Raw genomic sequence first — 16833 nt, 5'->3', positions numbered from 1 at the left:
AATCAAGAACAAGACAATGCTGTCCACTCTCACCATTCCTATTCAATATAGTTCTTGAAACATTAGCCAGAGCATGCAAAAAAGAAAAGGAAATCTTAGGGATAAAACTAAATAAGAAGTCAAACGATCTATGTTTGCCAATGATATGATTCTATAAGATTCAAAAAACTGTACCAGAAGACTTTTACAGTTTATAAATGAGGTTAGCAACATAGCAGGATATAAGATCAATACCCATAAGTCAATAGCTCCCCTATACTCCAATACTGATTGAGTTGAATAAGACATCAGAAAAACCATCTCATTCACAATGACCAAAAAAAAAAATTAATACTTGGGAATTAACCTAACCAAGGAGAAAAAATAGCTCTACAATGAAAAGTATAGAACACTGAAGAAAGAAAATGGAGACAATTTTAGAAGATAAAGACATCCCATGTTTTTGAATAGGCAGGAGCATTATTGTCAAAGTGGACATTCTGCCAAAAGCATTGTATAGCTTTAATTCAATCCCCATCAATATACCACTGATATTCTTCACAGAATTAGAAGAGACAATTCTTAAATTCATTTGGAAGAATAAGAGATCCAGAATAGCCAAAGCAATACTAAACAGGAAAAGAGAAGCAAGAGGAATCACAATATCTGATCAATTTCTAATCTGAAACATACTACAAAGAGGTAGTAACAAAAACAGCATGGTATTGGCATCAAAATAAACATAAAGACCAATAGAATAGAATAGAAGACACAGAGACAAATCTACATACCAATAGGTCATCTAATATTTGACCAAGGTGCCAAAAATATATCTTGGATAAAAGATAGCTTTTTTAACAAATGGTGCTGGGAAAACTGGATAGTTATATGTAGAAAAATAAAACTAGACACTGCAAAAAACTCAGATTGAAATGTATTAGATTAAGAAAATAGTCTGGAAGCTTTAAAACTACTAGAAGAAAATATAATGGTCAACACTCCACCATATTGGTGCTGACACCTATCCCCAAAGTGTAAGAAATAAAACCAAGAATCAATAAGTGGGATGTCATTAAACTGAAAAGCTTTTCCACAGCAAAGGAAATGATTAATAGTATGAAGAGGGAGACTATAGAGTGGGAGAAAATCTTGGCCAGCTACTCCTCCTCCAGTAGGGGATTAATATCCAGCATATACAATGAACTAAAAAAATGACCCAATCAATAAATGCGCAAAAAAAAAAAAAAAACTAAACAGAAACTTCTCAAAAGAAGAAACACAAATAGCCAACAAATACATGAAAAAATGTTTAAGATCTGTAGCAATCAGGGAAATGCAAATTAAAAGTGCATTAATATTTTGCATCATTCCAGTCAGAATGGCAATAATCAAGACTACAGATAATAAAAAATGCTGATAAGATTGTGGGGGAAAAGATACACTTATACATTGTGGGTGGGACTGCAGACTAGTACAACCATTCTGGAAAGTAGTATGGACGATCCTTAAAAAATTAGGGATGGAGCCACTATGTGGGACCCAGCTATCCCACTCCTTTGTATTGCCCCCAAAGGTCTAACATTGATATACTGTAGCAAATCATCCACCTCAATATTCATAGCAGCACAATTCACAATCGCTAATTTATGAAATCAACCCAGATGCCCATCAATAGATGAATGGAATAAGAAATTATTACACACACACACACACACACACACACACACACACACACACACACACACGGTTTTTTTTCCAGCATAGAAAATAATGAAATTATGTCATTTGCTGCTAAATGGATGGAAATGGAGACTATCAGGCAAAGTGAAATAAGCCAAAATCAGAAACTGAAAATTGAATGTTCTCTCTCATATGTGAAAGCTAGAGTAAAATAAAGGAAAGAGGGAAGGAAGGACAGGATATTATATAGAACCAATCAAATACAAATTTATACACAAACAAAAGGAAGTCAAGCAGAGAAAGATGAGTCAGAGCGGGGAGAGAAAATGGGAGGGCAAAAGAGGAGGAAAAAAGTGGGGGATCATAACTGAAATTGATTTCCATGCATTGATAAGTTTGTCAGGATAACCCCAAATGCTATGTATAACTATAAAGCTGTAATAAAAAAGAACATCCAAATAAAAAGAACAAAAAGCATATATAAATATGAAATTGTTTCCAGACCTCAGTGATTCTGAATTGTTTTTTACTTTTTCTTTTAAATAGTTATAGTTGTGTATAATCTTTAGTGATAATCGAAGGGAAATATGAAGAGACAGCATTTTCTTTTTTTGTTGTTGTTTTATTGGGTACCAGGGATTGAACTCAGAGGCACTTTGACCACTGAGCCAACTCCCCAACCTTATTTTGTATTTTATTTTGAGACAGGGTCTCGCTAAAGTTGCTCAGGACCTCACTAAGTTGCAGAGGCAGGCTTTGAACTTGCACTCCTCCTGCCTCAGCCTGCCAAGCTGATTACAGGCACATGCTACCGTGCCCAGCTAAGGGATGGTTTTGAAATATGCAGAAGATGAGTCTTGTTAAATTAATGTTCAATCACAAAGCTCATCCATCACCTATAATTTATTTTAACAAAAACTTTCCTGTGAGAAATTTTGCATTAGTTCTCAGGTCATTAATAAATGGTGGACAACAACTGATTTTTGTTACTATTCTCAATAGTTCATGGGAAAAAAATATAACAGACAGTAATAAATTCACTATTCTGAGTACACTTTGGATAAATCTGGATGCTATATAATAAATACCATATCAGATTCTCATTAATTTGACATGTATCTTATATATATACATATATATATATGTATATATATATATAAATACTATATATCATATTAATTTGACATATATCTAATATACCACAAATGAGGGTTTTTCATTCATTGCATGATCTTTGGTTTATAATTTAAAAGTTTTCCCTTCGTAAAATCTCAGCTAACCTGACGTTACATAAATTTACTTGCTATTGGTTTATGATTTCTCAACCTCAGTTGTACGAAATAAGTTCTGTGAGTAAATGCTAGGACAGCAGACACATCCTTAGCTAGAATGTAAAGTAATCTGTTCCCTTTGTATTTTGTTTCAGTGTTGTGTAGATAGCTGTAGCCTCTGAAAATTTTGCAAGGGTTTGCATCCCATTTGTGGGTCAGGTCTGTATGTTTTGCCTGAGTCTCAGTCTTGTATACCAAATCAAGTCTCTTGAGTCCTATTGCTTTCTTGACACTTGCAGTTCCTTCAAAAACTGGAGCCAAATCTTAGACACTAACTAGGTGAATGAAAACCTGACCACCGGTTTAACTGCTTTTGCAAACTCTTTTTCTCTAGAAGAGGGGCTTCCTTTCTGGTGTTTTTGTTTTGTTTTGCTTGAAAGAAATTGAGAGTAGAGTTCTGCAGCTGTTCTCTGAAACATTTAAGTAAGGATGCTGGGCCTAGCATGCTCACTATAGATGAGATATCCCTCATATAATCCTTGATATTTACCCTTTTCCTTCTCAAGACTCTCGATTCAAAATTGAATTATTTTTCAGGGATGTTTTTATTAAAAATAAATAAATAAAATGTAATTTTGAAAAAAATCCTGTTGTCCAGTTGCTTTTGCCAAAATACTATGATCTAGTTACAGTAATTTAATATTTGCTTAGATTATTTCCATAAAGCCTATTTGGTTTTATTATGATTTTAGGAAATTCATACAGTGCTGGGAGCCATCAGCCAAGTAGGTATGACAATCTCCTTGCCAGCTTACTTCCATGCTGTCTGTGGAAGGACTTCTGAAAGGTGACCTTGCTCAAGGACCAGGGCAGGATCCGTGTTTAGGGTGTTCCCCCTTTAGAATAGGGCGGTTTAGCATAATAGGAGATTAGGGTGTTCCCCCTTTAGAATAGGGAAGTTTAGCATAATAGGAGAGTAGGGTGTTCCCCCTTTAGAATAGGGCGTATCCTGCTGCTGAGTTCCTCTTGAGTGCTTAGGGTCAGACAGTATATTTTGGGAGATAGAAGCCCATGTGGAGTGGATTTAGGCAGAGTTGTGGATTTTGGAGAGAGTGGATCAGGGCAGAGTGTGGATTTGGGCAGAGAACGTGGATTCCCCCAGAGCGTGTTTGTAGACGGCCAGTGTGAGTTCGGGAATAAAGAATTGCTGTTTGAATCTACAAGCTGTGTGGAGACTCGTGATTTGTGCCCAGCAAAAGACTGCAGCAATACAGGAAGTGAACAAAAGTAGATGGATAGGCCTAAAATATTCAAATGGGGATGCATTACAGATATATTTAAGGTATGGACATATAATATCTTTCTAACTTTTGCAACATGAAATAGCAAATCTCATGGAACATTGAATATTTGACTAATTTGCCCTGTAGTCCTCATTAAAGATAGTGTTAAGCAGTTATTTATGAGACAAGCACATTTAGTTTATTGTGAAACTCATGATTATATATCTTTCCAGGTTTGAGGTGTTTTTATTTAATATTTGACCATTAATAAATGGCAGCTTGGCATCAGAACAAGAAAAACACTAAAATTTGAAAACTGAGATATAATCCTTGATATTTACCCTTTTCCTTCTCAAGAGGAAATCCATGTATTGAAATACTATTATATGCTATGAGAATTACTGAAGCCATTTTATTTATCTGACCTTATTGATTATTTGCAACATTATTATGAGTAACAAGTGATTTATATACAGGGATTGAGGTTCAGGAAAATCAAATTGCCTAATTTTATGCACTTTCAGTTTTTAAACTTATTGAGGCAACCTTAGAAAAAATATTTTGTGTCACATGAATTAATTGTTATTCATTTAACATATTTTAAAATGTCAACCTAAATATCATTGATATGTTGGCTTAAATAATTGTCTTTTTTATTATAAGGATTCTTAGCAGCCTCCCCAGCATCCATCCACTAGATGTCAGTAGGACCCACCAGGTAACACAAAAAAATATGTCAAGATATTGACAATTGACATCTTGCAGGCAAAATTGCCCTAAACTGAGAACCACTGTTATAAATTCACACAATAAAATAAACAAATGAGTCAGGACATCTTAGCTTGCATGGGTCCCTGTCCCTTCCAAATGACAGAAGTATTTATGCAGCATATTGAGAAATATTAAATTTGGATGATTCAACTTTATTGAAAGCTTAAGTTTTGACTCTACTTTTATAATATTTAAAGATGAAGATGCTAAAAGAGCAGCACTTGCACAGATCAACATTATTGGACACTAAATAAATAAACTAAGTGCTAGACAGTGAGTCAATGCCTCAGAGAGTTATTTATTTAGTCTTACATCAGGCCACAAAGTATATACTAGTGTCCAGTGTAACTAATGACACTGGAAAATAGAAAGTGCAGTTTAGTTCATCAAGGTGAAAATGCTCTTAGAAGTACGAGATCACTGAGTCTCATGCAGGTTGATCGCACGATCTGCTCCTGAACTGCAAATATGGCAGGTTACAATCAAATCACTCAAACTCTTGTGCTATGCATTTAAAATGCAGTTCATCTGAATTAAAATTTGATGACAGTGGAATATATTTGACCCAAGTATAAGACTTGGAGGGGAAAAAGAATGGAAAACTATCTAACTGTGTCCTATACTGATGACATATATAAAGGACAATACTGGGTTAAAAAATATATAATTAGGGCTGGGATTGTGGCTCAGCAGGAGAATGCTCGCCTAGCACAGGTGGGACCCAGGCTTGATCCTCAGCACCACATACAAATAAAATGTGTTGTGTCCATACACACCAAAAATAAATTAAAAAAAAATACATGTATATAATTAAAATAAATTCCTCCTGTCTCCCTTATTTTTTTTAACATGGCTGATAGAAAATTTAGACTTACACATGTAGCAAACATTCTAAATTTACATTATATTGTTAGTAGACAGCATTGGTTTTCTCTTTATTATACCCACTCTTAGTTTCAAAGTTAGTATGAGATTTCTATGATACATTGCACATGAAAGATTAAATAAACAGAACTAACTTTGTGTATCTAATAAAATGATATTAGAAATTAAAATCAAGTTTCTTGAATGTTAGATGATTTAGGCTATCAAATGACATTCTAATTGCCATGACTGAGTGTTCCCAACAGTCAGATACAGTTGCAAATGTTTGTAATATAAAAGATAATTTAGAAAATAAAAATCACTAAATTATGTTTCCATCCATATTTTAAAATAATGAGTCAGGAAGCAGGATGTGCTAAAATCCCTTTAAATATATTGTGCTTCACATTTAGAATTGAACATTGATGTCAACACATCTCTGTCATAACTATCACTTTGGCCTTAACATCTTTAACCACTCATTTTCTTCTCATTTATATAATTGAGATCATAACACTGATCTGAATGAGTTGTTCTGATTAAATAAGGTAGGTCAATAAATAATATGGCACATATTTAGAAAATGCAAAAATTATTGCAGTTTTTTCCTTTCATTATTATTAGCATCTTAATGATTATTATTGCCACTGTTACTACAGCAGGGTTTATATACTGTGCCTAAGAGATGGCAATCAAAAATTTCAAGTTAATAAAATAAAAAGAAATATTTATTAAATGAATGAATAAAGGACTCACAGCAATTGAAAACATAATCAAGTGTATTTTCATTGATCATTACTGCCTATAAAATGTCTAATTTTCTTAATTTAATTAGAATCGATATATTTGCTTATCAAATGTGCTATTAGTGAATGGACTGCATTTTAGACTACTGAGAATTTAAGAATATAGTACTAATCCAAATGATTATTAACTACTGATAAAATACATTTTTTTTTCCAAAATACTTTGCTCATTGTACATTGTGAAATTAATTAGTTATGGCTTATTCTCTTCAATTTGCATGTTCATTCTCCTGGTAAAAGGCTCAAGATAAGAGGTGGCCAGGAATACATTTGTAATCTAAAATTTGTTTTATTTAATTTTTAATTGGTGAATATTTATTATACAGAATTGTGGGTTTTAATATGATATGTTCATACATACTTTAAAACAAAATATGATCAATTTAACTCCCCAATACCTTACTCGCCCTACCCTCCTCCCTCCCTCAGTCCTTCTTTCTCCATCTTAATGATCTTGTATATTTACAGTGTTCTTTTTTTTTTTCCTGTTATGAAATTTTTTTTAAATTGTTTATATCTTTAAACCTGTTTTATGGATTTATGTGTATTTATTATCAGTTTGCTTTTTATTGTAAATTGACAAAGATAATGTGAAGATGAAACCTGATTTCTTGAAAATAGAGTACATGGATGCCATCCTTCCTCATTGTCCTGGGCTCAACCTTATGTGTGATGGGCACTTGCATCAAACACCCAGCAAGCAGTCGCCATGGGTACAGAGGCAAGCCATTGGTCTTCTGAAGAAGGTTCTATCTGAACTTAACATTCCTTCACATAAGTAATTGTAGGCAATATAATTTAAAAAATACACTACTAATAATCACATTTTGATTAAAAAAACAGAGAAAAGAATAAAATGCTTTCAAATCATCCAACAGTGCTGGGGCTATAGCTCAGTAAATAAATAAAATAAAGGCATGCTGTCCATCTAGAACTACAAAAGTAAATAAATAAATAGCAAAAAAAAAGAAAGAAAAAAAGAAACCCACAGTGAATTCTTACACTACCATTCATTCTGAGTAATAGTCTTCAAAGATACAAATATCACAAAAAAGCCATTGCATTTTATATTTTAATATTTTATTAGGAAAATATTTAAACCAAAACACTAACTGAAATGGAGATATATTTAGAAGTAAATATTCAGCAAATGATGAGAAATTAGATTATCACTAGAATTTGATTTTTATGTCTCATTTCTAACAACATTAAATTCCATCTTGAAGTATAGGCTCTTTTAGAATAGAAAAAAATTGATTTGGTCTTGGGTGTGTCCACTGAGACTCATTATCATTCTCTGTATGTACAATTAGGCATGTAGTCACACAAATTTGTACAAGAAAAAAAAGAATAAATGTATGAATTATAAGGGCAGAAGCTAGGGGGTCTTAATATATCCTGAATTTATTTTGAGGATTTGAAGTGTTAACAGTTGACATTAAATACAGAGTGATTGGAAATATTTCTCAGGTTTTAGAAGATTTTTCTATATAGCCCTTTCTGATGAAGTATTTACAATTTGTCAAATTATATTTTGTATCATAAAAATTTACCTTTAATCTAGCATCCTTTTATTAAGTTCTAAACAGAGAGGAGTGAATTGTTAATTATAACAGTGCATTTTCAGAAAATATTAAACTAAATGTATAAATATAAAGATGTTTGTTAATCACAGCTCCTGTCTGAATAAAATATGCCTGAAATATTTCATTTTATTTTGAATAACAGTGAACTCATCAACATATAGTTTTAGTTCATTTGTTTAGCACATTTTCAAGTGTTTCAAATAAAATTGATAGTTCCTTTTTTATTTCTTCTTTTAACTCTATTTTGTTTTATTTTTCTAAAACTTAAAATAAAATTTCTAAAACTTTCTTCAGAATGAGCATAAATTACCATTAAAGGCCACTTACTCTGTGGGAAGCGAGGTGGATTGTCATTGATGTCTGTCAGTGTGATGTTCACTGTGGTGGTCCCAGACAAACCTCCCATCTAGCCACCCATGTCTTTGGCTTGGATGACCACCTGGTATTGTTCTCTGTTTTCTCTGTTCATATTTGGTAAAGCAGTTCTGATGATACCTGAAGAAAATACAAATACTTTCATTATTCTAACTGGATTTTCAGTTATTATTTGATTCAGCTCACAAGTAGTATTTTTAGACTAGTGAATTTTTAAAAGATATTCTTTTGATATTGATTTCTATTAATTGTAAAAATAATTCCATATAAATATTTTCTGGCAGTTCCCAGTGTATTCTAGAGTCATCTGAATCCATGTATAAAAACATGAAAACAATTACATTTCCATTAGCATATTTGATATTTTAACATTGAGTTTTGTCATCTTTAATTGTGGCATCCTCAGACTTTCCTGAGTATTAATGCTTTGTTCTCATTCTCCCCTCTCTGTACTAATAAAGATGACAAAGATGGTTAAATGAATGAACACCGATTCATTATTCCTGACCTGTTTCCGGCTCCACAGAGAAATAGGGCTGCCCTTGAAGTATGCTGTAAATGACTCTGGCGCTGTTCCCATAGGAAGGGTCATCGGCATCTGTAGCTGTGACTTGCACCACAGAAGTACCTGAAGTATCCAAACTCAGCTTAGTTCTGCACAGTACCAGAAGGAGGAGCAAAAGCACTCGTTTTCATTGAAGACTTCATTGATGTTTGTCTTTAATAATGACCACTTAATAAAACTTTTACATATAATTTGGATGATAATCAATTATATGTGTGTGTGTGTGTGTGTGTGTGTGTGTGTGTGTGTATTTCATGAACTACTAAAATAAAGTTCATATTTATAAGGGCTTTATAGTAAGATGATAAAGTATAAATATTTGATTTTTATATTTATATAGTGTTACTGCAGTTCAACTTTAAGTTCAACTGCATAATCTATATTTAATCAACAGTATTTTATGTATAAAATAGATAATGCTGCAGTTTTTCAAATGTTAACAAATATGATCATTTTTCAAATTCTCAGTTTTGATATTTAAATTCATTTTTATATAATAGATTTGTTTTTTTAAAGGCATATCTAAGCACAAAGTAATAAGTCTGTTCTCTTCCTCACCCCTGCACTAATTAACTCTAAAAATAATTAACATCTGATCTAGAATACATCTTTATGAATATATTAAATTCTAAACTTAGAAACAATCTAAGATGATCCTAATTTTTATGAACTACTAAAATCTAATAAAGTTCATGATATTTATAAGGGCTTTAGAGTTAGGTGATTGTCCCAAGCCCTTGGAATTTAGTAAGTAAACATTAAATAACAATCCAGACCAAATCTTTTGAGAATTGCAGTTTAAAACATTACTATTTAAATTGTTACATGTAAAAAAAAAAAAAAGTCATCATAGCGGTCACATCAGTTTAAAAAATGTACATACATTTGAAATGTGTGTATTTGTATTAAATTCAAATGTGTGTCTCTCTAAAAATATTATCTGAATTTCTTGGTGCATTTAATTCTTTGTCATCCTCTATCTAATTAAAAATGACAGTATTAGCATTATTCTCCTACAAATATGTTAATTTTTATTTAAATTGAAAAAGTAAACTCCACTTTCTTGAATTTTACCCTTTTCATGACTTCTGTTTTATAAGTTTCAAAATTCAACCTTGTAATTCTCTACCAGCAAATGATTAATTGTGTGTTTTCAACTGGAGGTTTATTTCAATTTGAGATTCATATCAGCAGGTTTAAATATATTGTATATTTTTATATACATGTATATTTTATGTATACAAATACATATATGTATGTGTATGTATACATATATGTGTTATAATAAATGAGTATCTTAATACATAATAAGAAATAAATCAGTAATTGAATTCCATCATTTGGTATATATAGATAAGCTAAATAAACTCTTTTGGTAATTTGTAACTAATACACATAGCTAAAATTCTATATTGCATTAATAGTAATATTTTTCTTGTGTGTATGTGGTACTGTAATTAAACCCAAGGCCTTGTGAATGCTAGCCAAATGGTCTTCCACTGTGCCATAAACCCCAATCTTTCTATTTATTTGAGACAGGTTCTCAGTAAGCTACTCAGGCTGGCCTCAGGATTAGAATTCTCTTGCCTCCATCTCTCCAGTGACTGGCTTTACATGTGTGAACCACTGCAACAGGCAATACTATTCTTAAAATCATTGGCCACCTATATCTGCAGGTTCTTTATTTTAGGACTCAATTTTCCTAGGTTCAAAAATATTTTTTAAAAATGTATATCTACTGAATATGAGTAGAAGTTTTTCCTGTAATAGTCTCTATCCAATGTAGCATAGCTACTATTTCTATAGCATTTTCATTGCAGTAGGTATTATAAATAATCTAGAAATGATTTAAAATACATGTGTGGATGGGTATTCATTGTATGCAAATACTGTGCGATTTTATATGAGGAAATTGAGCATCCAAGAATTTCAGTATCTGTGGGTAGCCCTGAACCAGCCTTTGTGGAAAGAAAGAGATGACTATAATTATATCCTAGGACAGAATTTTACACAACTGTTAAACAAATCCATGTGATATAAAATTAATATTCTCACATTTTTTATTGAAAGTCAATTTTTAATTAATTTTTAAAAGAAGATCTATCATATATATATATATATATATATATATATATATATATATATATATATGATTTACAAATTCACAAGCACTGTGAAATGAATTAATTTCTTTTTTCCTTATTTCCTAACTAAAATAATGTTAAATATGTAGTCTTGATAAGGAATATAAAAAATGTTTTCAGTTAATTTATCCTAATATTTTAAGTATTTCTTGAAATTTTTCATGTTTTAAATATCTTCATAATGCTGTAAATAAACTTACCTACAACAGACATTTCAGGAACACTAGCTGTGTAAATTTCTTTTGGAAATGTTGATTCATTGTCATTGATATCATGGATTTTTATCATAAATTCAGATTCTGGCTCCACTGGCCGCAGAGTTCTTCTGTTAATTGCTTGCGCACTTAGAGTGTAAAAGGCCATTTCCTCCCTATCAATTCTTCTTGTGGCATAAATATCACCTGTTTTTTTTTATCAATAATAAAAAGAGTTCCAGCTCCATCTCCAGATAAAATATATTTGAGTGATCCATCTCCTTTATCTTGGTCTGAATGAAGCTATGGGAAATAAAAGTGAGCATATCCATGATAACGTTTAAAGGCGAATAATGCTGAAAGAATTCAAAGAAGGTCCTTCAAATCCCATCACAGAATAATGGGGTCAGTAATCTTACTTCTGGAAATGAGAGTTGAATAGGTTTGATAACGCTCATTTATATGCTTTAAGCACCAGGAATAGTCTTTTATGTATCATTGTGATTTTTTTTATAAATGGGAAAAAGTAATAAAATGAACCAAATCCCTTCTTCCCTTTACTTGGTAAATAACCATTTTCATGGGCAAATAAATCTGATTGAGACAGCAACCATCAGTCTTGATGTGTTGTTGTAAACAGTTCTCTCAATCTTTTGCTGTATGGAAAAGTCTTTAACTCTCATATTTTGCAGGAATTTCACCTTCTACAAACTTATTATTAGTCATTGTATTTCTATAGGGGAATTAGAAATATTTTAGGATTTGTAAGATAGACAAAGCTGAAAAGCATAGTGTATACTTTAGGAAAAATATACACCATTTTTGGTTCAAACAAAAGACAGAGACTACCTCATAAATGTTTGTAGGTCTCATAGCACAAGTTCAGATAGAAATCTACAAAAAAACACACAATATATATGTCGTAAGTCAAATTAAAAATTATTTGATACTTATTACTAAAAAAAATAGGAAACTATAAAATAAAAAATGTTCTGGCTTCTTGCCTTATCAAATCTATCTTCTTAAAATCCTTAAATGGCAAGACAATGCAGGGCAAGTCTTTTTCTTTCTTCCTTGCTTGTGTCCAAAAAAAACCACACTCAATCTTTCAAAATTAATTCACATCAAAGAGCTTTGCATGCATCCACATGGACATCCCATTCCAGTACCATCAGAGTGAGTACAAATGCAAACCCAGGAATCTGTGTGTCATGGGAAAGTTCCGTATATTCTGCCTTTCACCAGATACCCACCTATAAGGTCAGCCCCCAGACTTATGGATACAGGTATCAGTGAGTGAATTTGGTCTTAAGAAGACTTGGAGAAGAGATACCCATAGAACCTAAAGGAAGCCCAAGGATGTTTGAGCAGGTAGTAATGTGTCCCTCATGCATTGTGGATTATAAAAATGGATATGGATTCTAGTGAGTGTATCTCTTGCCTTCCACTGGATTTGTGTCCTTAAGGAATGAGGTTGGCCATAGGAAGCACGAAGTTTGGCTTTGAAAACCACAAGGATTGTAAGGTTTTCTTCACTTGTAGCACACAACCAGTAAACATTTTTATGTTAGGATTACAGTTTTATTATTTGAAACAAAATATTACACTTCAAATTTTTATTATTTGCCTTAAGATATATTTAATAAATTGTAGATTTTTCTTAATTTCTAATATTAGCACTATCAACAAAAGTAGTTTGATTTTTAATGATTATCAGTAATTTGTATTTACCTATCAACTCTTGAAAAATATTTTTATTTCTCTTATTTCAGGATTGATAACTCATTATTACAAATATAATGCAAGACAGAAAACCCAAAAGGCATATTCACTTTAGAGACAAAGATAAAGAAATTAGAGAACAAAATTTTAAATACATTTTTAGCTATTCATAAACAGTAAGGTAGGGGTGGAAAACTCAGGAAATATCTACTTTTAACTGAAAAGCTCTTAGAAGTAACATATGATTGTGTTGTCCAGGGAACCATTCTCAAAAAGTCACAAGATTGATGCTTTTTAGTAAATGAAAATGCACATAGTTGCTGGGAAACTTTCCAATTATATGCATGTACCACACAGTGGCAATTTTCCATATGGCAGATCTAGGCATTGCACATTTCTTTCTGCCTGGGAATCAAAATAATTCAAGAAAAGAGCATTGATAATATCAATATCCATCATTTGAACAGATGACTTTATGGTTTGCAATAGACAGTTCTGATTTTTTTTATTCATTCAGTAATTTGAATGGATAAATATTTGTTTATTATCAGAAGAGTCAGGTACAACTAAGTGAAATCAAAAATTTCATTCTAGTTCAATGAAAGATTCAAACAAAGTGTGGATGGATATTCACAGGACAGCTACCAAACTAGCCTACAGGAATAATGGAGGGTTTGTTAAGTATACACAACCAAACTACCCAATTAAGAATAAGAAGACATTTGAACTAGGAAAAGTTTTCCATTTTACAAATTTTACATCTTAGAAAAGAGGATGAATATAGAACATAGATTTTGGTCAAGGATATAAAGCAAGATATGAAACTGATTAAAATCAGTTCAACTATTCTAATCAATAAAACATATTTATAAAGCTGCTCATATGGTGAGATATTAATTTCTATAATGCTGAATTTTAGAATATAAATCACAGCAGGATTTTTACCTATACTTATATTATACTACAGAGAGTAAAAATTAGATCCTATAATTGGATCACATACTGTGGGAGTTTCCATTGGATTAGAAAATTGTACATGTAGCAGGGAATCAAAGAGATGAGAATTGTAAGTCAGACTGTGACATTAAAAATTGGAAAATGAAGGATGTCTACTTTCTCCAACAGAAATATAACTAAGAGAATAAAATAGTTATAATTCTAACCATCGCATTAGTTTTCTCTATGTATTTGTGTTTTATTGTTAAGAAACTATAGACAATAATTTTTTGAACTATACAATATTGAAGTAATGATAATTTCTATTTAAAGAAAACTTTACTTACAGAGGGCCACAAGTAAACTCTATTATATTAGTTAAGAGTAATAAATAAATATATTTTTTTAAAAAAGAGTAAAACATGAAGCTGGATGTTGTGATGCACGGCTGTAATCCCAGCTACCAGGGAAGTTAAGGCAGGAAGATTTGCAATTTGAGACCACCTTTAACAACTTAGTCAGATACTGTCTCAAAATAAAAATTAAAAAGGGCTGGGGATGTAAATCACTGAAGAGTGTCCCTGCATTAAATTTCAAGTACTGCAAAAAAAAAAAAAAGACAGTAAGCAAAGGAATTTAAAAAAAAAAAAGAAACAAAAAAAGAAAAAGAAAAACAAATGTTGGAACTGAGCACGTAGCTCAGTGGTAGAGCTTTTGGCTAGCATGTCATGTGTGAGGCACTGGGTTCAAATATCAGCACCACCTAAAAATAAATAAATAAAATAAATGTATTGTGTCCATTTACAACTAAAAACAAACCAAAAGAAAACAAAGATTAAAATGACCTTATTTACTGTCTTTATATTAACCTCTGTTTAATGATAGAAGGGTTTTTAAAAAATTGAGAAATGTATAAGTAAAAAACTAAAATTGATATCTGTCATATTAAATGAGTCAGAGAAATGAATTCCTATACTCTCGAGATTGGAGAAAATGCCTCTTCCCGAAGATAAAACCCATGGTTGTTAAAGGCAGCTCCTTGCAGGGACACTGAATGCTGATGCTTTCCTAGCAGATATAGGAAGAGACAAATGGGCAATCCTTCTCCTCTATTTTTACATATCTCCTTAGTTTTCCAATCATCTTTTCTGAGCATACTCTATTCACATGTGCACTGGCATTGTTTCCTTCCATCATCCTGTGTATGTGTGATACAGTTTATTTCTTGTTCTGCCTCATTTACTAAGTTCAGACAATAATTAATTATTATGATTGCAACCCTCTAATTACTCTTCCTTTTTTTATTTGGATATGAGGCATCAGTGCTTGAATTTGTTAAACATTTAATTGAATAAGATCACTTATTTTTGTTGCAGAGAAGAGGCATCAATGGAACATGTGTTAAAAAACTTATTGCATCTATTTACAGAGAAATAACTTTCATAAGAACTTGTCTTGTGCTATTTTATTATATGAGACTAAGTTTTCTTTAAACAGGGAAAAAATATTAGATTATTATGGCTTTAGTTTCTCACTAACACCTGTTTTGCGGTGTGAAACATTTGTGCCACAAATCTTTAAGAAGAAATTTATGATAATACTGACCTTTTCTTTCCTTGAGGAAAGCCTATTAAAAATTCACAACCTGCTGTGTTACTTGTAAATTCACAAGCAGATAAAGGACATGGCAAGATACATGACAACTAATGAAAATAGAACAACTGGTACTGCACTGCACATTTAAAAGTCATCTTCCTATGCCTTAACTTTATTCAGATATGTTTAATTATAACATCATTATGTTTGTTTATATTGACTAGTTGTAATATTTAAAACTAAGCAATCCATTTATATTAAAGAATTATTTGAAATATAAATGATTAATAAATGCCTGGTAATTTGAAATGTAGCACATATCTGATATTTTTATAGAATTTCTAATAAAGCAGTTATTTGAGATATTTACATAAAATAAAGCTTATAAGCTAAAAGGAACTCTGGATTACCCAGCTTAGGAACTAGAGAGTCAATTGTTTATTACATGGAAGTTAAATCAAGAGTAAACTCCAGGATGGGTTCATGTTGGAGGATCCTTGTTTCACAGTGTTCAGTCTGCTGTAATCAGCTCCACAGACACATAGTTTCTATACAACAGAAATTTACATTCACAGTTCTGGAGGCTGGAAAGTCCAAGAACAATGTGTCAGCAGATTCAGGGTCTGCTGACACCTTCTCTTCCGTACCTTCTGGCTGTGCCCTCCATGGCAGAAGGAACCAGGGGTCTGCCTGAGGCTTCTTATATAAGGGCACTGTACCCATCTTATTCCTGAAGGCTTTTTAACCTGCACATTCTAACCACCACCCAAAGGCCCATCTAATACCATCACCTTGGAGGATAGGGATTCAAAATGTGAATTTAGGGTGAAACATATATTCAGACCATAGCAAATCTTTTACCTCTTGATAGCAGTTCATTTTTTTTCTGTTCATTCATAAAATAAGAAAATATCACTAAAACAATAAAAGAATCTATCTTCAGAGTACATAGATGTTTAACATGTTACTGAAAGAATCCATAAAGGCTTTTACCTCATTTTTCCACTTTTGGCTAGAAAAAAATATTGAAAAAATTTAAAAGTGAAAATAAATACCAAGCC

General features: G+C 31.8%; 1 protein-coding gene across 1 annotated transcript in view; it reads right to left on the bottom strand.

The window, feature by feature from the left end:
* The window catches only part of LOC143410800 (cadherin-10-like), an 87421-nt gene extending 70926 nt beyond the window's left edge, over positions 1-16495 (bottom strand). The window contains 5 exon segments of the mRNA XM_077110667.1: positions 8568-8735; positions 9124-9243; positions 11525-11735; positions 11738-11821; positions 16340-16495. Of these exon segments, the coding sequence (XP_076966782.1) occupies positions 8568-8735; positions 9124-9243; positions 11525-11735; positions 11738-11821; positions 16340-16495 (739 nt within the window).
* Between the last annotated feature and the right edge of the window lie 338 nt (positions 16496-16833).

The sequence above is a fragment of the Callospermophilus lateralis genome, chromosome 11 (genome assembly GCF_048772815.1).
Source record: "Callospermophilus lateralis isolate mCalLat2 chromosome 11, mCalLat2.hap1, whole genome shotgun sequence".
Taxonomy (NCBI): Eukaryota; Metazoa; Chordata; class Mammalia; order Rodentia; family Sciuridae; genus Callospermophilus; species Callospermophilus lateralis.
The sequence above is the reverse complement of the archived record's forward strand: the minus strand, read 5'-3'. Positions and strand labels throughout refer to the sequence as shown.